Below are 22,494 nucleotides of genomic sequence, written 5' to 3'. Positions count from 1 at the left end.
AAATAATGGATCACTTCACTGTAGTTGTACCTCTGGTCAGATTTCATGTGAACTCAAACCTGAATTGTTTCATAAAAAAGCATTGCCAGAGGGTAAATAAAAATGCATGCTAGCAGATGATCTTTAATCCTGACTCAGACTATAAAGGAAGCCACTGATATTCAATATTAATCATGATTATAATACGGTAGTAAAATATAATACACGTTTCAAAAGAAAAAAAATGAATCATATTGACAGAAAATTACAGCAACAGAGTTGTTAAAGTTCAAGATTTGGAAGAGAAGATGAATAAAAATGAGAAAAAGGCAGCCTCAATCGAATATGTCCAGTAGAAGTTCTGTATGGTAGATCACAAGGAAGAGATTGCAGTACAGTACATTCAGTTGCATTGAGAGACAATGCTTTATTGTCCAGTCACTTCATCCTCAGAGCTTGTATCCATGTGGTCAGTGTTTACAGTTATTCTCATCTCTGCTAATCTCTCGGTCTCCTACGGCCTTCTGTCTTCAAGATCCCCCGGAGTTTGTCTGGAGCAGAAGAGATGCTGCTAATGTATTTGTGTGCGTATATGACATGTTTGAGTAGAGGGCGGTTGTTGTCCACAAATTGGGGAAGAAGTATGCATCAAACAGAGGAAATAGGAAACTTTAAGATAGAGAGAGCTGGCCCCAACAGTTTGTGAGTACAACACCATATAAAAATAACTTTTATCCATCTTGTGTCTCCTAATGGGTCTTGTCCTTTTGTCCTCAAGCACTATCTGTGAAAAAAGGACATGAGAATTACTGTCGAAGAACGCAGTATGAACTCGGCACACCTTTGAGGACTAAATTTGGTTCAAACTTGGCCCCCTGTCAATGACATTACCTGGCATACCCTTAACTAAAGCATAGTATCCACACTAGGCCATACTCATTTGGTTCATTATTCTGTACTTCCAGAATGCAGTTTTACATAATTTCCCAAGTGTTCCTGGGTGAAGAGCCTGTCTCACCTAGTTGCCGTTGACTTGTGAGGGCAGGCCTGCAGCCCTCTCTCTGCTGCGGCTCTCCCGCTCCTCGTCCTCCTCATCACGCTCCTCATTGCCACTGTGGTTCTTACAGTACAGCCTGCGAACAAAAAGCATATCAACTTGAAAGAGTCAAGAACATTTAGGAATGTGTTCAAAGAAGACAAAACCTGCCAAAATCCAGTACTGATTACATAATTTCATCAGTGATTATTGGCCTTCAGTTTCTGTGATGTACAAGAAAATGAAGTTAGTTTGCTTACTTGTAGATTCCTCTGGCCATGTTCTCAATGTATTTGGCCTTGTCCTGCAGGCCACAGTGATAATGGTAGGTCTTCACACAGGCCTTAATCTCACAGCCGATGGTGGCACCAAGCTGAGTACAGAGAGTGCATTTCTGGAGGAAGATTACAGATAAGCTCTTTATTAATCCATACCAAAGGATGTCACCATTAGCACTGACTGGTATTCTACTTCGGAAACCTATTGCTTACTGAACATAAGAAGCACTGAAGTTAAAAAACAAAAACTCTTAAACACTAAAGTTTTCTGAAATCTCACCATTCGCTTCCCCCTCTTGATTTCTTGGATGACTGTCTTGACTTCAAAGTTACCAAATTCTGCGCGAGATGAGGTGGTGAGCTGAACTGTTCCCGAGGAGAAAAGCTTTTGGGAGAAAAAAGAAAAAATATTTTAAAAATAACGGCAATGATCTTGCAACCTTACACATCACAGCTCTTGCTAGGTTGGGATTACTTTTTACTCATACAGCAGACACTTTAAAGCTTGCCTGGTAAAACCAATTGAAAAAACCCAGATAAAACTCGCCAGTCAAAATGTCCGGTAATAATGCTCATACAAAACGCATGGATGGCATCCCTATTCAGGACAGTTTTGACAGCGAAACAGCCTATTTAAAGCCTACAGTACTTCTCCCCCCAAAAGGGTACAAGTGCGCACAACGAGATGTAGTTGCAGTGATGACAGACCTCCACAGTTATGGGTGTTTACAGCATGTAAAGTGCCTATTCATGAGTTCAGCGAGTGGCCTTCGACTGGGCTACACTGGCTAACTGCTAACTGCTAAAATAGTGTTCTGCCTGTGTGAAGCGTGCAAGCAGAGGGCCTTCTTTCTCCAGAATCGAATTAAAGAGGGCCTATTTTGCTTTTCCAGTTTTTCCCTTTCCTGTAGTGTGTTATATAGCTGTGATGTGCATGTAAATGGTCTGCAAAATTACAAATCCCAAAGTACACCGCAGCAGAGAAAGTCACTCTCTCCAACTGAAAACACTTTTCTCAGCTGCCTGAAATGCCTCATTGGAACTCCGGCCCTTTGCCTTTGTTATGGGATGACACAATCTCGTAACACAATCCTTAATGCCCCCATAGCTGACCAACTTAGAGCACACTGGGCTCATTAGGATTGGGGGCTTAAAGACACAGGGGCTTTGACAAAGCATTTCAGACAGGGTGAATAGAGATGTACAGTATGAGAAAAATTATGTGTTTTTCTAACATTGAAGCATGTAAATATATTCTAGTTGACCCCACAAATAAAACTATGAAAATGAGCATAATAGGTCCTCTTTAAGATGGAGCTGCAAAGTCATATGGAGGAAGTCAGTAACGCAGCTTATTCGCATCGCAAGCTGCAGCCATATTGGACACATTTGATTGGCAGCAGAGGACTTTACCGCAATCAAAAAAGCAGAAAATAAACCTGGTAGCCTACCTGGTACATTTGATGGCATGTAGGCTTAGCCTTTTTTTGTTTGTTTTAAACAGGCTGCAGATCTTACCGGTTACAGATGTTTAGTAGTAGCCTACATTTTAGCAGCTAATATTGATGTTTTGCCCAATCGCTACTCTTCGTTTTGCTTAATGATTACTGTTCAGTTAATAGTCAGATGATTTTAATATAATTTCAATTTTTATGTGTGTAGTGTGGAGTATCATAAGTGAGGGAGAGGCTTTGAAAGGCAGTCAGAAGCCGGAACCGAAAGCTACTACTACTCCACGCTAGACAAACAACTCACCATGCATTTATAGTGAGCTGCCACCTTTTTGGCGTTGTCGGCATGGAGCACGCCACGTGTCTCATTCTCTTCCTCTCCGGCGTGACAGAAGCCACAGCGAGTCCCTGTATCACTGGGGCTGCCTCTTAGAGGAGACCGGTCTCGCTGAGGAACAAGAACAAACACACACACACACACACACACACACACACACACACACACACACACACACACACACACACACACACACACACACACACACACACACACACACAGCGTTAGAGGCTGTTCTGAGCGTGGCATCCTGTGGTTTGCCCAAGCAAAAGCACTGACTGCAAGAACAGGTGAGGACCAACTAAAGGAAATCAAATGTGGGACACGTGTCTACTATCTGCAAACATCAACATGGATCTAATAAACAATTCTGCTGTATCAATCCCACGAAATCCTTATAAATCATCTTCTCACTATTGAGTTGCTCAGCTATAGGTGGAACTGTAATTCATCTACCTATCTTATTAATGTTTTGGACAAACCTGGACTAACAATAACCCAGGGAGGGAGTGTTTTGAGTTGAATGTGACAGAGGAGAATTTTGGGACGGGTCTCTCTTACATGCGAGGAACTCTCTGTGTCATCCATGCCTTGGGAGGAAGTTGAGCGAGTGTCGTCTGATTGGCCCCTGGGGACCCCTTTGATCCGGCCCTTCTCAAAGCGCCCACGGCCCCTACTTCTGGGTGGGGATGAGTCTGAATCGTTGGCCTCCACTCCCTGCTCATCTGTGACCAAACATAAAGAAGAGATAGGCCTTAGGATGTACACATTACCACAACAGTACACAATAGCAGATTTGGGCCTCTACCAAATCTGAATCAGAAAGGCCAGATAGACTCGGAGAAACACATCAACCTGCATTAACATAACACCACTAGGAAGCATAACGAGGCAGCCTCACAAAGTTTATTTAAACTATGAAGGTTTCATTTTTACTGTCCCCCCCCCACCCCAGATCACAGACAATGTATCTGTTCTTTTGCACACTGTGCAGGCATTGCCAATGTTCAGACAGACACATTTCAGCAGCATGCACATCCATTGGTCAGACTGTCAATTTATCCTGTGAAGGCTCTAGCTATATCTACTAAATTTCAAATGAATTATAAGGGAAGGAAGGCTTACAAAAACCAGGACATTTTTCCCACAGGTTTCTTTTATGTAAAGATCGTAATTGTATTTAGTTGATATTAAGGTGTTCCAGGAACTTGACAGGTCAGAAGAGTCTCTGCCAGAATGGACATTCAATCCTTCTCCATGGCTCGCTTGATATGGTCAAGCAGAGGCAGCCCTTAGCTGGTGCAAACAGGCACATTGCCTCTATACACTCTGTACTCATTGCCTCTACAGCTGCTGTGCTGCTGTAGTGTCTTTAGATGGGTTTTGTCTTGCACATAAGAAACCATTCTCCGCTACCTGCCTGGCAACTTGCATCTTTCCAATGGACTCTTGCCTCTCTCTCTCTCAACACTCCAAAAAGCGTCTTAAAATATGGCCCTTGTTTAAAAGTGCTCTACAGTGAAGAAAATTCGATGGATGAATATGGATTTCTGAAAGCTTAGCTGTAGGGAAATTACCATCACTGGCATCCTGGAGGGCATCCCGGTGTTTGCGACAGTAGACACTGCATTGAGATATTTAAAGAAAGAGAGTGCCATTAATATCACAATACTGGTCATACATCAGCATGGTGGTGTCAGAAAGTCCCAGTACTTACAGGTAGATGCCCTGGGAAGGTTTCTCCTTGGTCTGAGCCTTGTCCCACAGGGCGCAGTAGTAGTGGTAGGTCCGTCGGCATGTTTTCACATCACAACCTATAGTGGCACCTGGTCGGTGGCATTGGGAACACATCTGAGGATGGGAAGGCAGTAAATAAGAATAAAAATGACTTCTAAGGGTTCTGAAAACGTATTTATAATCCTTAGCTTTCAACCAGTCTGATTCTAAGGGACATTATGAACAGCTGTATTTGAATGTCCATAGCTATGAGGGTAAAAATCAAAGCTGGCATTTACTGTATAAAAGCTGGTACCCAAGAGCCTGTAGTTCTGCAAAGAGTTTACACTAGGATTAACCAAACAATGTCTGATAACATTGGTAACTGGATGAATATGAAACAAAAATGAACGAGAAGTCCAGGTAGGGTCTAAGTATCCCCTTGAAACAAAAAATGTTTAACTGATGTGCCTTGACGAGTCAAGTCTTGATGTGTATTCTATAAATACTATTGTAGGCAGTGAACTCAAAGTTCACCTGTGAGTCAGACAAGAATACACTTGAGTACATTCTCACTCCAGTCTGTAATGATGAGTTGGGCCTGTGTCACTAACCAGTTTGTTTCCTCTCTTTATCTCCTTCTTCACATCCTCGACGGAAAATCCCCCAATGTTTTCACTTGCAGAGTGAGATGTCACCAGTGCCGAAGAGAAAAGCTAAAAGCAGTAATGTATGGGACAGGTTTTATACATTGCAATCCATTTCTCTTTTGGAGGCACAATTGATGATGAGATGTGATTGATTAAATGTACAATACTGTTATTTTAGAGAAGCACATTTGAAAAAAATATGGGAAAACATTTTCTAGTATTTTCACTTTACCCGAAAACATAATTTTACAAGTTGGATAAATTAACTGGTTTCCAGATAATTCACTTCCTAGTAAACATTTCACCATCTCCCAGTATGTTAGTATGCCTGTCTGGCTGGTCCCACTAAAGATAACCCTTTTCTGGTCGCTTTCTCCTCACCATGCACTTGTGGTGGGCTGCCACCTTCTGGTTGTCCGATACTAGTAGTGGTCCGCACTCCTTGTCTCTGCTGGTTCTACATAAGGCACATTTTCGCAGCTTTGCTGCCGGTCCCTTCCTTTGACCTGACATGACAAGTCTCTCTCTCTCTCCTCTCCTCCTCTGTCCGGCTACTGTTTTAAAGTATAACTGTAAAAACATACATTATAAAATAAAGAAATCCATTTTACTGTCATACAACGCTTACAATATTTGTGTAAAATGTAAACATCACTATATCTTTTCCATACAATTGTAGGCCTACAATAATTACAGCAATATGACAAGTACAATAAGAAATGTACAAAAAACAGCTAAACAAACCATATTTATCACTTTTATCCTATACACATAGTAAAAACTTGTAATATTCTTAGGACCTTATTTTGTCTGTCATCAAAGAGCTTCTTTAATGAGCGGTTAGGAGTATTCCATATATCAGTGAAACCAACAGGGACATTCTGATTTGATCATATTATAAAAAAAAATGTTACAGCTACAATGAAAAGATTTTCATTTTACAGCCTCTTCGTAACGCGAATATTGCATTTGTCGTTGGTCTAATATAGGAAGATGATGCCAGTCTGACCTACATGATGAGTCATGGGTATAATGTGGCCTAATGTGGTTCTGCAACAGACTCATAAGAAATAGTTAACAAACCTTTCTATTAATGCACTTTTTAAACGTGTTTCTGGTGTCATTATGTATAGAGAATGTGCTGATAGGTGAGATCATGTTGGTAGTAGAGAAAAAAGGGACACACTAACACGCTAAGCAAGTTGTCCAAGTCAGTGGTTATATATGTATGTATATATGTATATATATATATACACACATAGTCTGTGTGCGTGTCATTTGTTCATCTGTTATTGTCCAGAAATTATGGTTTTAGCGTTGTTTGCATGCATTCTCCTTGAAAGGGAATTAAGACGGTATTGAAAAATCAAAAACCCATTGGCCTATGAATAACAGCGGCCTTTACCTCTTAAATTCCTAAACCACTAAGGCAATGTAATTCATATTTAAACCAACTACCCAAGAGTGGTTTAAAGATGTGTATCGTTACACTGAAGAGGAACACTGTGTTCGAAGTTCGTGTTCTCGTATGTACAATTAGGCGACTTGCAGTCATCAGTTCACGTTTACAAATAGTAACAATGCAAAATGTATCCACATTAAATTATGTATGCTCTTTAAGACTTACAGCCTTCAACTAAGTAACGACAGAGAAGTGTTTTCCAGTAGCTAACAGTGCAACGCCTTGGCCAGACGTAGCTGCCATGATTGCACAGGAACTTAGCTCTGGCGGGCAGCACTGCCGCTAGCAACGCGACACATAACGTGCAAGGACTGTAGCCAAGTAAACAACATGCTTATAAAGTGTTTGCAAAACATTTGTCATTTCACTTAAGCTACAAGATAAGTATGACTATGCGTTAGTTGATCAAATGTCGAAAATGGTACTGTAAAAATATGACGGTAACATTAATTGATGTAAATCGCAAGTGTCTCACTTTAGGCAGATAACTAATTCTCATGCCTATTTTAAATGAAAAGGGGGTGCGCCGTCTACGATTCATTGGGGACCTCGTTAACGCATCCATCTCCGAACACCCCTCTGAGGCCCTCGATAAAGGATACAAGGCCAAAACGATGTTGTTAAAAAGTGGACTCTCTCGAATGGGTTGGTTGTGGTACAAGAGATTCCCATTCATTCCTCAATATTTCACGTTGCATTTGGGCAGTGGGAGTCGATTTTACCCGCTCTTAGTGTGAAGAGCGCCATACGCGATACATTCAGCTTCAAAAACCGAGGGACTTTTGGCGAACTAGTCCGCCTGCCATCCCGATACACAAAGGCTTTATCAGATACTCATACAGCTGAAGCAGCGCATAGAAGATCCTTACCCGTATTAGTGCGTTTTTGTCACGTTGTTCTGCTGGATGGGGGCAAAAGAAAAGTGTGACCACGAGCGTGTGTTTTCACCCTTCTTCCCTCTGAGCAGGGTAAGCTACGCTTGCGGATCTTCTCCACTGCGTATCATTCGAGTGACGTTGCGTACTGCAAAAAGCACGTTTGTCAGACATTCAAATACACGCCCCTTACGCACGCTCCGTCAAGATAGTTTGAGCTGTGGCCAGGGTTCAAGAAAGAAAGAACGAAATTAGACAATTGTTATCCCACAGAATTAATGTAATCCTGTTTTATTTCGAATGAGGTCTGTAGCAGCGGGATTAAGTCGGTATGGATAAATGCCGAAAACCGGTTCCTCAGGTTTGGGCAAACAATTCCACAGCCCCTAGGCAACACTCGTTGAAATGTTTTGGCCATAGATACAACTTTGTTTTATAATTTAGACCTATTTGTGACCTATTGTACCTTCACGTAAGAAATGTTAACTGTTTCCATACAGCCAACAATATTTCTCATTAATTAAATTCACTTGAAAATAGTTAAAACAGTAAGTTTTCTCATGCACAATTCTGCATCGTTCAGTTGAACACAAGAGGTCCGAACCACTTCCCTTCGAGTGATTGGCTATAGGAAACGTCAGTTATGAATACTGGGTGTTTCAAACGCACCCACCCTGTTGTTGCGAAGGTAACTTGTTCATTAGCTTCGAGATAGATAGAACACGTAGTTAGCAAGCTAACTAGCTGGTAACAGTGCAGATACAGAGAAGGAACACTGAAGGAAGAGAAAGTTTTTTAACTTTAGCTCGCTATCCAAAGAACACAGTACCAACTAAGCTTAGCATAGTTTTAACCTTGGTAGCTATGAACTTGTGATCTAACGTTAGCTGATTTATTCACTTTCCATTAGTCGCTACTCCCAACTACAGTTCGCTGTATCCAGATAGCCAGACGCTGGCTATTTTTGGTGATTTTTAAAAGCCGACTTTTGAGCCTGGTAAGTAACCTGACATTAGCTTGCTGCTATTGACTGACAGGAGCCAGCCTGTTGCTAATGTTAGCTAAGGAGGCTAGTTAGATCTTTTTCGGTTTCCGAATGATTGACAGGAAAGCTAATGTTAACAAGGAAACTATCGCTAGCTCCATAGCCAACCTGCGAAACAAGTTTAGTTTTGTATTGATATAACGTTAGCATTTGTTGGGGGTTGATGGCTAGCAAACAGCTAGTTAGCTACATGTTTTAAATGCTTCAAAATAATTTGCGGTAAGCGAGAGGCTCGTAGGTAAGGTAGGCTGGTTAGTAAGCTAAGTGTACGGAATTGCATAAACTAACGTTATTTTGGTTACCCTAGATAGCTGTGGTATTTGGTTTTAAGTTTGCTCGTTAGTTACGCAGCAGTTGCCGAACTTACCAAATGCATTAAGGTGACACTTTATTTGTAGTATCTTGATAGAGTGCACAATTTCAACGTTAGTTTGGTATGATATTTAGCTACTTTAGCTACAGGCCTCTTAAATATGTTCGCTATTATATCTAAACAGGCTTGCTCGGTATTATATCCAACTTAGCTTGCGGTAAATGTCAGTAGCTATAGAGCCTTACAGTGAATCCCTGAAAAGTTTTAACGTTAAGGGGCAGGCAAGGCTAACGTGACAACCATGTCGTCTAACATGGTAAACTAAGGATGTATTTGGCTAAACAGCAACGCTAGGTTTAACTTAATGTTAGCGTATGTTGACAACTTGGGTTAAGTTTGTACCTAACTGTTAGCGAACTTGGCTAGGATGACATTCACTGCAACACTGTAGCGATGGCTGGTTTAGAACATTTTGGTAACGTTCAGCTTCCTCATAAAATGTCAACTTCACGAATGGAATTGGGGGAGACTTTACAGAGACATAATATTACTTAACTGTATTGAGCGTTTCCTAGGCCGCTAGTAAGCAAGTAGAGCATTTCTGACTAACTTGGGGTTAGCTGTAACTTCATTACCAAACTGCGGCAACGCTATACTAGCCAAGTATCAAGCGATAGCTAATGTTTAGGAATTAAATTCGAACCATCTTGCATTTATCCTTTACAACTATCCTTACCTCCAAACTTGTGGTGCGTTACCTACGCTAGCTAGCTAACTACAGAAATCTCCTTATAATCAAATAAATATACATTATAGATATATGGCCCTACTACTTCGAATACTGAGGTTGGCCGACAGTTGAAAGTAAAGCAAAGTCGTTTTATTTTGTTTCCTAAGATTGATTGACCTTAACTTTATCTATCGGAACAATTTAACATTGGGAGTATTCGCCACCCTAATCCGTGAAACACTGTACAGCTATCAGCTAAAAGTCAACTAACCTGCTTAGGTGCGAACCTATACGAGTGTAAAAGGAAACCTGACACAGGAAGTGACTACTCCTGTTTGTATTTATGTGCTTGAAGCTATGTACATTTAATTGAAGATTGAAATATTTCATTCCGGTGATGGGCTATTCCATCGATCGATGACTGCAGGGCATTGTTCAACTTATGTAACCCTTTTGGAGAATTAAAGAACATGTCTTGAGTTTAACTTACTGTAAGATCACTGTTATTCAATATAGAACAAAAGCTCACCACATTTTATTATATAGGTTTAATTTGTAACATCTTCAGGTGCAAATCAGGTCTCTGTGGTTATTACAACAATTGAATGATACTTTACCTATTATGGCTGAACTGTGACATCCATGTGATGTATGCTATTTGCAACTGATGTATGTAAGTGAAATTTCTGTGTTTCACTCAAGTCAAGACCGCCCGCTGTCAGACCGCCATGCCGTTCCCCTTTGGGAAGTCTCAGAAGAGCCCAGCAGAGATTGTGAAAAGTTTAAAGGAAAATGTTGCATGCTTGGAGAAGCTAGAGACTTCTGACAGCAAGAAGTGTGAAAAGGTGAGAGAAAATCCTTAAAATCAGAATACCAGCAATTTTTTATTTCAACATAATAATTTGGTCTCTAGCTACCACTGCCATAATTGTTTACATTCATTCCTCCACAAGGTTGCAGAGGAGGTGTCCAAAAATTTGTCTTCCCTGAAAGAGGTGCTCTGTGGCACTGCCGATAAAGAGCCTCAAACAGAGGCAGTGGCTCAGCTTGCGCAAGAGCTTTACAACACAAACCTCCTGATCTCTCTCATTGCCAACCTTCAAAGGATTGACTTTGAAGTGAGTACTGAAGTAACCTTTTGTGCGGCTTTAAGAGTGTATCTGTGTTATTATAAACAAGTAAATGTGATTCAATGAGAATGACATTGTCATTTGAGGCCTACAAATAAGTCAAATATTGACATGTAACCAAAGTCAGAGTGTAAGCACACTCACATGGGCCACTTGCTGTTGGACTGAACCATCTGTTTTTGAACAACAGGGTAAAAAAGATGTGGTCCACGTCTTTAGCAACATTGTGCGGCGTCAGATTGGCACACGCACCCCCACAGTGGAGTACATCTCTTCCCACCCGCAGATCCTCTTCATGCTGCTGAAAGGGTAAGTTTCCAAGCCTCGGGACATGTAGACAGGACAGCACTTTAACCATCTATCCTGGCATCCTGTATGATGGCAGTGAAATCTATAAGTTTGTTACACATGATTGACTGCACTCCACACATAGTAGGCTGTACCCAGTCTAGAGTGAGGAAGTCCTCTCATAGCATGGGGGATTGTGCAATGATTTTAGATGTTTGTAACTGCTGCTGCCCAGGCCTGTAGACTTAAAATTATATGGAAATGAATACATATTTTGGAGCTTTGACTCATGCTATCCCTACCCATTAAATGGTGTTGAGTAAAACACAGGCGCATGGTTTGTGCATGTCATGTTTGAACACAGCTATGAGAGTGCTGAGGTGGCCCTGAACTGTGGGATGATGCTGAGGGAGTGCCTGCGTCATGAGCCTCTGGCACGGACTATCCTCTTCTCGGAGGACCTCTACCGCTTCTTTAACTATGTTGAGCTCTCCACTTTTGACATTGCCTCTGATGCCTTTGCCTCGTTTAAGGTACGTCTTCTTATCAGGTTCTAAGAGATGAGGAGTTGTCTTTCAGCACTTTGTCTGGACTATATATATATGTATCCTTGATGCATTTTTGATGGCTCACTTTGTCTCATTTGTTGTCATTTTGGACTCAACATTTTTAATCCTTGAACCATTTTTTGTGTTGGTGCTTATGTTTAACATGCCCCCCATGACTCATGTTTGACCTCAGTACTAAGGGTCTTTAATAGCTATGCAATTTGAAGTTGAATATGTGCTTTATTGCTGTGCTGTTAACCAATGTTTTCTTGGGTTAGGACCTCTTGACAAGGCATAAGATTATGTGTGCGGATTTCTTGGAGACAAATTATGACAGAGTAAGAAAATGTTTCATTGTCTTTACTTGATAGCTGATATTACTATTTTTATAGTTTACCATCTAAGAGCACTAATTGGTCTTCCGTGTCATTTACTTGTGTCATTCTCACTCTTTGTAGGTGTTTACCGAATATGAGAAGTTGCTGCATTCTGAGAATTATGTTACCAAGCGACAGTCTCTGAAGGTAAAGTTCTCAAGCAACCTTAGGTAGATGTCTGCACTGGGTTGCACCAGTTGAATGCAAGTTCCATCCTTGCCTTGTTGGAACGTAAATTGGCACTGCATTGGGGTTTACGATCGACTAAAATTTAAGGGGTTGCAACACGGCAATAGTTTCAGCGTAACACTAAGCTACTGCTATGAATTGGTGATCGCTGTGTAACTTCACTAGCAAGCTGTTTACTTTGTGGGTAGTTACCCTGCTAATGTGCTAACGTTAATCTCCTCAGATGTATTTTTTGGTTACAATAACAGGGTTTTTACATTGTACAGTGTCTATTTCTTTGAAAATCTAAGCAAAAAAACAAACAAATTATATTTATGTACAAATTCGATAATCTACAGAGCTTGGTTTGCCATCTTTTTTTTTTCAGTTTCGCTGTCTTTGGATATTAGTATAAACACAATTTGATTGGCTGGTGCCTACGTTGCCGCTTGCAAAGTTGAACTTTTCTCAATTTTCTACCGCATGGCGTGAATGGCAAGTGTCTCTGTTGAAGCATTCAATGTGTACGTATAACGGCCTGGTCACACGTTCAGTTGGATCCTTCAGCAGAGACCCATCCCAATTCACTTTGAATGGGGTGACATCACACGTTGTACAGCCGAACTGTATTGTGGTTCCGTTGCATTGCTTGCGCCAAAAGTTGAGAGGTTAAACTTTGAGAGGCATCGCATGCGTCAGCCAATCAAATCACATTTATGCAAATACGCCAGTACAGGCGCTAGCCAATCAAATCGCGTTTATGCTAAGAGCGTGCCACTGAAAGAAAAAGATGGCGGACTAAACTCTGTAGATGGTTGTATTTTACATAAAAATAGACTTTTTTGGCTTAGATTTTTTTTTAAGTTCCTGAGAAATAGGATGTAAAAACCCCGTTATTGTAACTGAAGAATAAGTCTGAGGGGATTTGCGAGGTGTCTGAACCAGCTATCTAAAGTCAGCATGTTAGCAAGGTAACTACCCACAAGGTAAACAGCTCGCTAGCGGCGTGATTGGTTGTTGAGCTGTCAATCTCACTATAAACGTCTCGGTTATCAACACAACCCCATGCGCCAGACACACCTACTGTCATCCGTCACGCAACGCATGCCGTCTGAATGTTCCGTAAGTGCCCCGTAACCAACAATAATGTTTGATGTGATTTGCGAGGCATCCATCAGCCACCTATCTACTGTTAGCTTACGTTAACTAGCCTAACATTCTTGCAGCATGCTAATGCTATACATTATCGTAAATGTTTAAAAAGCCAAACAAATAACTTTTATGTACAAATACTTTCTACTGCAAGCAACGCAAGAAGAGTGTCGCAGCGGAACTACAATTCAGTTCAGCAACACATGATTTCACCCCATTCAAAGTGAATGGGAAGCGTCTCCGTTGAAGCCTCCAACGTCTTCTGTCTGAGTGCCCTGTGAGAGATGGAATGGGGTTTTGGAAAATCATCTAAATAAGGCCCATGGTAGTTAAAAAACAGCTGCATAAGGGCATTCCTGAGGTTAAATCCCATCTTGCACTGTCAACAAAGATTTCATATAGGAAGAGATACTTCATGGCAATGCATGTCTGTTGTTGTATTCGACTGTTCACTTGTGTGCTGCGCTGGGCCGCTGCGAAGTACTGCACGATTTTCCATTCGACTGGGCCTACACCGCTTTCCGTACAAACCCTGGTGTAGCACTTTCTGCACGGGTGAAAACTAGCGTGCAGCTGAGTCAGTTCCTCCAGTTTTTCAGCGATGCTGCATATTTTCTTATTTATTGCATAAATTGCGTATGAATGCAACTTATTTCCACCACTTCTGGCCTCCTGATTGTGGTATAAGGTTATGCACAGTCTGTGTCAACCACTGCCACTGCTAAATGGCCCACTTGCTTGGGGTCAGGAGCGTGATGGATTGACGGCCGTGGTGAAGTTAGCTCGGTATTAGACAATTTCCTGACATTGCACGACATAGCTGGATCTCTAACTGTTTTCTCCTGAGAGTTAAATGAACTACTTACACATTATGTTATTCTGTCTTGTATTCCGTTGTGAAATTGTGAATAGTGACTGATGTAGTCACTAGACATATGCGTTAACTGTGACCGAACGTAATTGAGTTTGGGCTGCTGTATACGCCCCTGAAGAACAAACCTTTTCTCAAAAATCCCCAGTCAGATTCAGGACTGGGATTGGGAGTGATGGTGCGTTCCATTTGAACTGGGAAGTCGGAATTTCCGAGTTCCAAGATGGACATTTCAACTGGAACGCCCCCGTGAAGTCGGATTTCCGACTTGGAAAGTCGGACGTACCTCACCAACCCAGACTTCAGAGTCCAAGACGGCTGCTCTGCGCATCATCAAAAGTAAAAGTTGTAGTAATATACTGTTTATTAGCACTTCTGTCTTATTTGTGTCTCATGAAATCAGTCGTACACACAGTACTGTCCCACTTCTATCTGTGGACATGTTGCTATGGCGCAAAATACTGTGTAATGCATTGTTATCAACTGGTATTGCTAACAATGTCAACAGTAGTTTGTTTTCGGACTTGTTGAACATGCTCAACTCGGGTGTGACGACATTCCCAGATCCGACTTCCGAGGTAAATGGAACACAGCATGAGACACCTCAACGCCAAATGACAAGTTGGTGAGCGAGGGACCCAGATACCTCATCAACTAGTGTAGTATAGTGATGAGCGATTTCTGATTCATTTACCTGGATCCGTTAGCAAGTAGCTGCCCAGAAGTTCCATAACTTATCTTCGACATAAGGAGTTGGTTGCCACCACAAGTCCACCTTTGCTTCATGGGATCCAGGTGAGCTGACTGACTGAATCAACTTCCAGCAGAACCAGATAGTGAACTCAATAATCCTGGCTCCGGCTCCGGCTCTACCGTTATCCTGACCGAGTGAACCGGCGGAACTTCCTACACTGCGCAAAACACTCAGATTCGTTGATCTAGAATGAATGAATCAGATCAATTAATCTGAATCAATTAATTCCTCTATAGCCAAAATATAGCAGACTCAGATTTGCTTATCCTGACGAGTGGAACAGGGGAAGTTCTTCCACAGCGCGAAACGCACAGCAGAAGAGTTTGGGCTCACACACAAACATTTTTGTGTAGCTGTTACTTAGCTGAATAAATATTGTAAATTAACGTTACAGCCTAATAAAAATACAAATGAACAAGACTATAATTAAACATCAAATACTATGACTAATACATGACCTACTGGTGATATTAAGCTTATTGTTAAACACTGTTTAGCCTAAATAATAGGCTAATTTTGGATATATCAGGACACGTTTCTGATTTGTTTTTATGCAAACAGGAAATGTCCCTGAATGTATTGGTGAACGAATCAGAACTAATATTTTAGGTGAACTGAATCAAAAGATCTGCGTCCCAAAAAAGAACTGTCTGGCCTATCATTATTTGTACGGAGTTGGCATTACAAAATAAAAGCCGGTTCCTACATTTTGGTAAAACCCAAAAATAATGCAGCACTAGTTTAAAACATGAGCAAGTTTCAACATTTACGTTTTAAGAGACACTTTACACCCAAACTTACAATCATCATACTTACACTCAACTGGTGCAACCAACTGCTGCTGCTTAAAATGAATCTTACCAGGATTCTTTGGTGTCATCTTGTATGTCCTATGTTCTTTTACATTTATACACATATCGAAAGGTTTTCTTTATTTTATATTTAAGTGTTAATAAAATTATTTGAGTAATTGACAAAATGTGAAAATACAGCTGTAGTTTAAAAAGCTATATGTGTATATGTAGTTTGGGTTGCAGTGTTCTCATTCCTTCATGTCTGCTATTCTAGCTTCTGGGAGAACTGCTGCTCGACAGGCACAACTTCACAGTCATGACCAAATACATCAGTCACGCAGAGAACCTCAAGCTCATGATGAACATGCTCAGAGACAACAGCCGCAACATCCAGTTCGAGGCCTTCCACGTCTTCAAGGTGTGTTACTGTTTGTTTAATTCATGGGAGACAGTGGCAGTGCCATGCAAAGGTGGTGTCTTTCTCTCCTTGTCCTGTATCTGTTTACTTTCTCCATTGCAAAGATAGTAGTGGCAGCCATGCCTCTCATGTCCCAACCTTGAACTATTTCACATCAGTTGTTAAGAGTGTTTTACTGTTCTTAACTGTCAGAACGGATGTAGAACGTGTCTGACTTGAGCACTGACCGGATGCCTGTATGTCTGCTCTCAGGTATTTGTGGCCAATCCCAACAAGACTCAACCAGTGCTGGACATCCTGCTTAAGAACCAGTCCAAGCTGGTCGAGTTCCTCAGCCATTTCCAGACGGACCGCTCTGAGGACGAGCAGTTCTGCGACGAGAAGAACTACCTGATCAAGCAGATCCGGGACCTGAAGAGGCCTGTGCCGCCCGAGGAATCCTAAATCCAAAAGAGCTGCGAAAGAGGAAATGTGTAAGGAGAGAGGTTTGGGGTGGGAGCAGGGATTTGCTGAGGTTTCAAAGGAGAAGTCGGAGACATCAATGGAGGCAAAAAGGGAGAGGATTTAACACAGGCAGAAAGCTTTAGAGGGCTGAGGGAGAGAAGATGTCTTTCAGGCCCTTACTTCCTCTTGACCTTTGACCTCAATAATGGGAAAAGGATAGTTAATGTTCTTGTGCGTGCAGAGCCTCTTATTTTCCTGAGCGTAGGCAATGAGGGGGACATTGTGAGGAGAGGAGTGGGTTGGACCCTCACACTCCATTGACACCGCAAAGCCAGTAACAAAGGTGTGAAATCCAACTCGATTTCAATACCTCAATGTTTTTCAAGACTTTTGTTAGTGGGATAGTGGGGTGGGGGGAAATGTTTTTACCCCATATGCAAACGCATCTCCATAAGAGTTAACTTTTCTTTAAACATTAAATTTCATTGGAAATATTTGATTGAGCATAAATCTTAAACCTTAAAGTGTATATGATTTCTCAATGTTAAAAGCCTTATGACTCTGAAATGGTCAGGAAGACAGCCTCACGGTTGGTCTCCGACAGGCACCACAGAGTCTCACACCACCATTTAAGCAAAATGAATTTTAAGGCTTTTTACTGAAAAGAACTATTCAAGAGTAAACATCAATTATGTAACTGTCTTGCTCTCTGATGCCGCACTAATCATTTCCTCATCATCTTGGTTGTTTGTTATATTTTAAGAGCCCCTTTGATGCTGGTTTTTGCCTCTGTGCTCTCTGAAAACAGAAGTTTAGTATTTTGCTTTGCTTGGGCTAGTTCCTTAGGAATTGTATTTTAAGTATTGTAGGGATGGTATTTAATTTTTGCTTAAAGATTTAGGGAATTTTCATTGTCAAACAGCAGAAACTTTTCAGGGTTGGGTCAATTTTCAGTTATGTATCAACACATGGTACACTTAAGACAGGACTTAAACAACACCCTGTACATATACACTGTAATAATATTGTAGTGATAGGATGGACATTTTGATGCTTGTCAGATGCTGTTCAGTTTCCTTGGCAACTGTTTGGGATGCCAGGTTGCATTCCGCAGTTGAACCTAAACGCATAAGAATCAGTTGAAGTAGGCATCAGCAAAATGACCATTGAACATGGTTCATACTCCAGCCCATTACCTGCACTGTCAAACTTGAATGAGCCAAAACTGTGGCATCATACGGGATCTCATGGTTGCCCCAGTTCTACACAGTGTGATTGGGTCCATTTCTGCTCAACACCTTTCAGTAGCCGGTTTCCATGGCTACTGAAAGCTGTTTGGATGAAATGCTAAAGGGTTCTACTGAGAAAAAAAAGTTGTCCTGAATGCTAAATGGTATACCTTAAGTTAAATTTATATTCTATGTAATCTGTTTGCACAAACATGTTTTCTTATATACCTCATAGGTTTTGAGTTCCTAAGTGCTGTGTACTCATTTCTCCTTCACAAGTTTATTTCATTTGATTATATTGTGGATGGGGGCAGTAGTTTGAATTATGCATGCTATAAAGCATCTAAAAGAAAATATTTGGCTTCGAACCATTTGAGGCCTGCACTTAACATGATAATGCAAACCCTGGCTTTGTGAAAACACCAGCCAGTCCAGAAATTAAGTCTGCGCATAACCCCCCACAGATGTTTGAATGTGAAATTTGGGGGCGGAGTGGCTATGTAGAGCTTTTGGGTGTCACACAGAATTGCGACTTCAGCTACCTGCCGAAGTGGTGCTGGCCAGTGCTATTAAACAATGGGCTGTGGACCTCCGCTTGAATGTACGATAGAAATTCAAGTAACCTGCAAGATTAGAGTTTTAAGGTCATCCTCTCGTCTAACAAGCATTGATTACCACAGCTGTACGCCAGCAGAGGTCTCCATTGTTTTCTGATTTAGTGTTTGCAGAAACCTGCTGTAAAGGTTACATTTTCTCCCATTCAATCGTAAATCCAAATCATTGAACACAACGAGCACACACCTTCTGAAACTGTGCAAACCCAGGTATACTTCTTCTAACAGTAACTTGGTTTTACTTTTATTTAGTCTCAGATCTTGGATCAAGATCTGCACTTCCAGGCAGTTTGTAAGAACTGATTGTACGTGCCACTTGTCTTTTAGCTTCACATACACTGCCCTTAAAATATCTTTCTAATCTGTCTTTTCTTCAGGACACATTTTACTCTAAAGTTTTATAAAGCTGTCATACTTTTACCCAACAAAGTAAAACCTGCCTGTGCTGTGACTATTTCTGATGCACATTTAATATAGGTTTTCTCTCTGCAACTAATCAGTGGTTCAGTGCCTTCTTGATTGAATGGGAGTGAATGTAAATGTCTTGTGCCAACCTGCTACTGCACAGCTGGGTCAATGAATTCTTTCCAACCAATGAGACTTTTAGGGCATCATATTATTGCTGGTGCACTTCCTTAAGGACACATTCTGTGGTTTTGGTGTGGCTGTAAACGTACCATAAATGTAAACTGAAAAGTTGAGAACGTTACTTGGGAGGGGCCATATTCGACCCTTGGCACGTGGCAATGTTTTCAAATCATAAATTGTATTTTTCAGTGTGTTCACTTTAAGTGAAGACTTTAAGTTCTCTATTTTTCATGATTTGATCACATTGATGTGCATGTTACCGCCTGCCAGGTTAACAGTACCGTTCACCGGTCTTGTTGGATCAACAACAGTTGTGCTCAAATTATCTAGTCACCTTAATATATACACTGTTAACTTCTGCATCCAAATTGCAGAATGTGTACAACTGCATGGAAAAAAGAACTGTCACAGCATGCCTGTTGAAATAGGACGGCTACTGCGAAAGATCATACGATGCAGTGAGGAAGTGCAAATTTGGAGTTTCTGTGCATAGAATGCTTTGCCTCGCAGTTAGCAAGCATACAAAGTGTGACTTGAGGAAAAATGTAAACTCCAAAAACCATTATGATTGCCTTTATTGTAGTGCAGGTTGGGAGCTGAGGTTGCCCCTGGGGGCTGAAAAGTATTTTGAGACATCAAGTGCTCATTGTTGTGATGAATGTATCAATGGTGCATGAATTCCAGCTTCAACAGCAGCACTGCTGAATCCATTCTTGGAGTCTTCAGCTTAACTTCGCCCCTCTCAGGGAGCCAAAAGGATGAGTGCTGGACAAAGCGTACTACTTCTGATGTAAGCTTTAAAAAAAAAAAACTACCCTGATTACAAGTGGTTACTATTCTGCTGCCGTTTTGAAGACTCAAGATTCAATTTTGTGATGTCAGTTTAAAAGAATATTATTTTGGTGGCTTCTTTTTTTCCCAAACCGTCAGGTTTGAACTGTAAATGTTTGCTATGCTAAGTATTTTTTCACACCTTTGCCTTTTCCATTTTGTTTCTGTATGTTTTTTTTCTTTTTCTTTTTCTTTTTCCAAATATTTGTTTCCAACTGGGAGAGGATAAACATGTACATAAAATTTATTTTAAAAGCATAAAGTGTGGAGGCATATTAAAAATAAAGAAGTAATTATGATGGTTTTTGCTCTTCTTTTTTTCCCCGCCCATCATAATATAAAAACAGAATTATCTACAATATTGCTCAAAGGTTAGTTCTTCACCAATTTCTTTCTTTTAAAACATGATTTAAATAATTTCAAATCAAACATAATTCCAATCACATTCTTAGCATTTGTTAATTAAGATGAGTTTAGGCAAAAACATCTTCAGATCACACCTCTTGTTGGGATGGAGGTGTTACTAATGTCTCTCATTAAAATATTAAGTTTGGTAATTAACCGACACATATTCGACAGATTAGTTCCTCTGACAGCATTAGAATACTTCTCAAATAAAACCAGCTGTGACACATTTTGGTAATAATTGTTGCCATAATTGTACAGCCAACATGGGAAGCCAGACCAGACCGCACCGTACTCTACTTTTGTCATCCAGATTAGTTGGTGAAGTGTTTGCGTAGGAGTTCAAGGGCAGTCTGACTGCGGGCATGGCTTGCTCTCTCTGCTTCCAGCTTGGCCCTGGTTTCCTCTAGTTCCCATGTTAACTTCTGCAGGATTACGTCCTTTTCCAGACGAGCTGCATCCACCACCCTCTTTTCCTCCACCTTGTGAAGCTCCTTCAGTCTCTTCAGCTCCCACGTCAGGTTGGAACGTTTCCTCTGGGCGTCCCTCATTTCCTCTCTCCTTTTCGTAGAGGCTATCCTCCAGCGTGCCGTCTCCTCCGCCATCTGCCTGGCCTCCACTGCTAGGGCTTGTACCTGTGTGTCCTTGCCTCGACTCTCTGCCTGCTGAACCTCCTGCTGTAGCGCCCAGCGCGCTGCCTCCTGTCTGGAGAGAACCAGCTGCTGCTCACACTCCTCCAGCAGGCCTTGCAGCCGCTGCCTTTCCTGCCGCTCCATGCGCACCTCTGCTTGAGCCTGTTCCAGCTGCATCCTCAGCCTGCGCCGATCCCTTTCTATTGTGTTCACTGTTTCACACAGTGATGCCAGATCCTGCTTATTCCAGATGCAATCGCTTTCCGCAGGTTGCTTGTTCTGAATCTGTATCGTGCATCTGGACAGGCTTTTGGTGGAACTGGCTGCTCCTGGCGTTCCCTCTGTTGCCACTCTCTTAGCCAGATTCTGCATCAGTAGTTTTTCCTCTCTTTTTTGCCTTTCTCGCAGTACTCTTTTATAGATTTCATTGCCCTCTGAGGTCTTCAAACATTCGGGGAGGGAATGGTCTGTCTCACTGACATGAGTTTTCTTTGTGATTTCTGCTATGCTCTTCATCGCATCCTCCATACTGAAGTGTGGACGAAACAATTCCTCCACCCAGTGAGTATTCACAGGTTCTGTGTCCTCGATCAGCTCTACTTCCTTTGACATCTTCATCACCACTATTAAAAGAACATAATTTAGTTGAAGTTTAAAGCATTTAAACAATAATTTTACATTTAGAACAAAGTTGACTTAGGCCTATAGGCTAATGCCACATCTACGAGCATTACCCAGTGAGATCATTTCTTAAAGGGTTACTGAACACAACACAATTGTGTTGATAACAAGCAGGATGTTATTTTTAGACAACGATGTTTTAAAGTGTTATTTACATGCGAGACTGGAAATGATTGTCAGTGTTAGCTTTTTGCCTCATATACTAGTAACATTATATTAACATTAAAAAATAAACACTAAAAGCTTGTAACATTAAATATTACAAATAAGATCTTAAACTTTCTGACACTAGTATAATTTGACGGGTTTTTTGTTGTTGCCATGTCTGGATCCAGTGCTACGATATACTTGAAACGGAGTAAACGTAGCGCGTTACCAAACTCTGGGTATAAGCCTATCCAACTCGGAATAGTAAAGACATCGTAAACGTTTACTGCGTTTTTTTTACCGGAATCGTTTAAAGGATTTCATCAACTGAAAGATTACCTTGTTGAAGGGCTGTTAGCGAGCGGAAAGAAAAGTCCACAACAAATGCGTGGAACAGAGTCTCTCCAAAAAGGACTGACCTCGTTATCGATTGCTAGTTTTGCTAGATGACTTGCCTAACATTAGCTAGCGAGCTAATCATAGGAAAAGTACACCCCGGTAAAAAAAAAAAGTTTAAAAGTTGAAAGCGAATGAAACTTTAAGAGAGTTGT

At 41.2% G+C, this 22,494-nt stretch overlaps 3 protein-coding genes across 4 annotated transcripts; 1 reads left to right on the top strand and 2 right to left on the bottom strand.

The window, feature by feature from the left end:
- Nucleotides 1–93: 93 nt before the first annotated feature.
- phf6 (PHD finger protein 6) lies at nucleotides 94–7,948 on the bottom strand. The gene is made up of 11 exons (XM_012841027.3): nucleotides 7,779–7,948; nucleotides 5,829–6,017; nucleotides 5,412–5,513; nucleotides 4,799–4,932; nucleotides 4,659–4,705; nucleotides 3,643–3,806; nucleotides 3,049–3,192; nucleotides 1,574–1,678; nucleotides 1,276–1,409; nucleotides 998–1,112; nucleotides 94–763 (listed from the first exon to the last, which is right to left on the bottom strand). The coding sequence occupies exons 2-10, from the start codon at nucleotides 5,958–5,960 to the stop codon at nucleotides 998–1,000; spliced, it is 1,077 nt and encodes a 358-aa protein (XP_012696481.1). The 5' UTR covers nucleotides 5,961–6,017; nucleotides 7,779–7,948; the 3' UTR covers nucleotides 94–763.
- Nucleotides 7,949–8,011: 63 nt separating this feature from the next.
- cab39l1 (calcium binding protein 39, like 1) lies at nucleotides 8,012–20,377 on the top strand. Of its 2 annotated transcripts, none has more exons than XM_031587620.2 (9): nucleotides 8,012–8,145; nucleotides 10,575–10,717; nucleotides 10,826–10,990; nucleotides 11,193–11,311; nucleotides 11,655–11,823; nucleotides 12,117–12,176; nucleotides 12,297–12,362; nucleotides 16,229–16,372; nucleotides 16,625–20,377. In XM_031587620.2, exons 1-9 carry the CDS (start codon nucleotides 8,124–8,126, stop codon nucleotides 16,814–16,816), a joined length of 1,080 nt encoding a protein of 359 aa, XP_031443480.1. In that variant the 5' UTR covers nucleotides 8,012–8,123; the 3' UTR covers nucleotides 16,817–20,377. The 2 variants fall into 2 exon arrangements, with proteins under 2 accessions (XP_031443480.1, XP_012696492.1); XM_012841038.3 differs by lacking the exon at nucleotides 8,012–8,145 and adding an exon at nucleotides 8,426–8,781.
- Nucleotides 20,259–22,439, bottom strand: ccdc160 (coiled-coil domain containing 160). The gene is made up of 2 exons (XM_031557849.1): nucleotides 22,283–22,439; nucleotides 20,259–21,738 (listed from the first exon to the last, which is right to left on the bottom strand). Exon 2 carries the CDS (start codon nucleotides 21,731–21,733, stop codon nucleotides 20,798–20,800), a length of 936 nt encoding a protein of 311 aa, XP_031413709.1. The 5' UTR covers nucleotides 21,734–21,738; nucleotides 22,283–22,439; the 3' UTR covers nucleotides 20,259–20,797.
- Between the last annotated feature and the right edge of the window lie 55 nt (nucleotides 22,440–22,494).

The sequence above is a fragment of the Clupea harengus genome, chromosome 20 (genome assembly GCF_900700415.2).
Source record: "Clupea harengus chromosome 20, Ch_v2.0.2, whole genome shotgun sequence".
NCBI lineage: Eukaryota > Metazoa > Chordata > Actinopteri > Clupeiformes > Clupeidae > Clupea > Clupea harengus.
The sequence above is the reverse complement of the archived record's forward strand: the minus strand, read 5'-3'. Positions and strand labels throughout refer to the sequence as shown.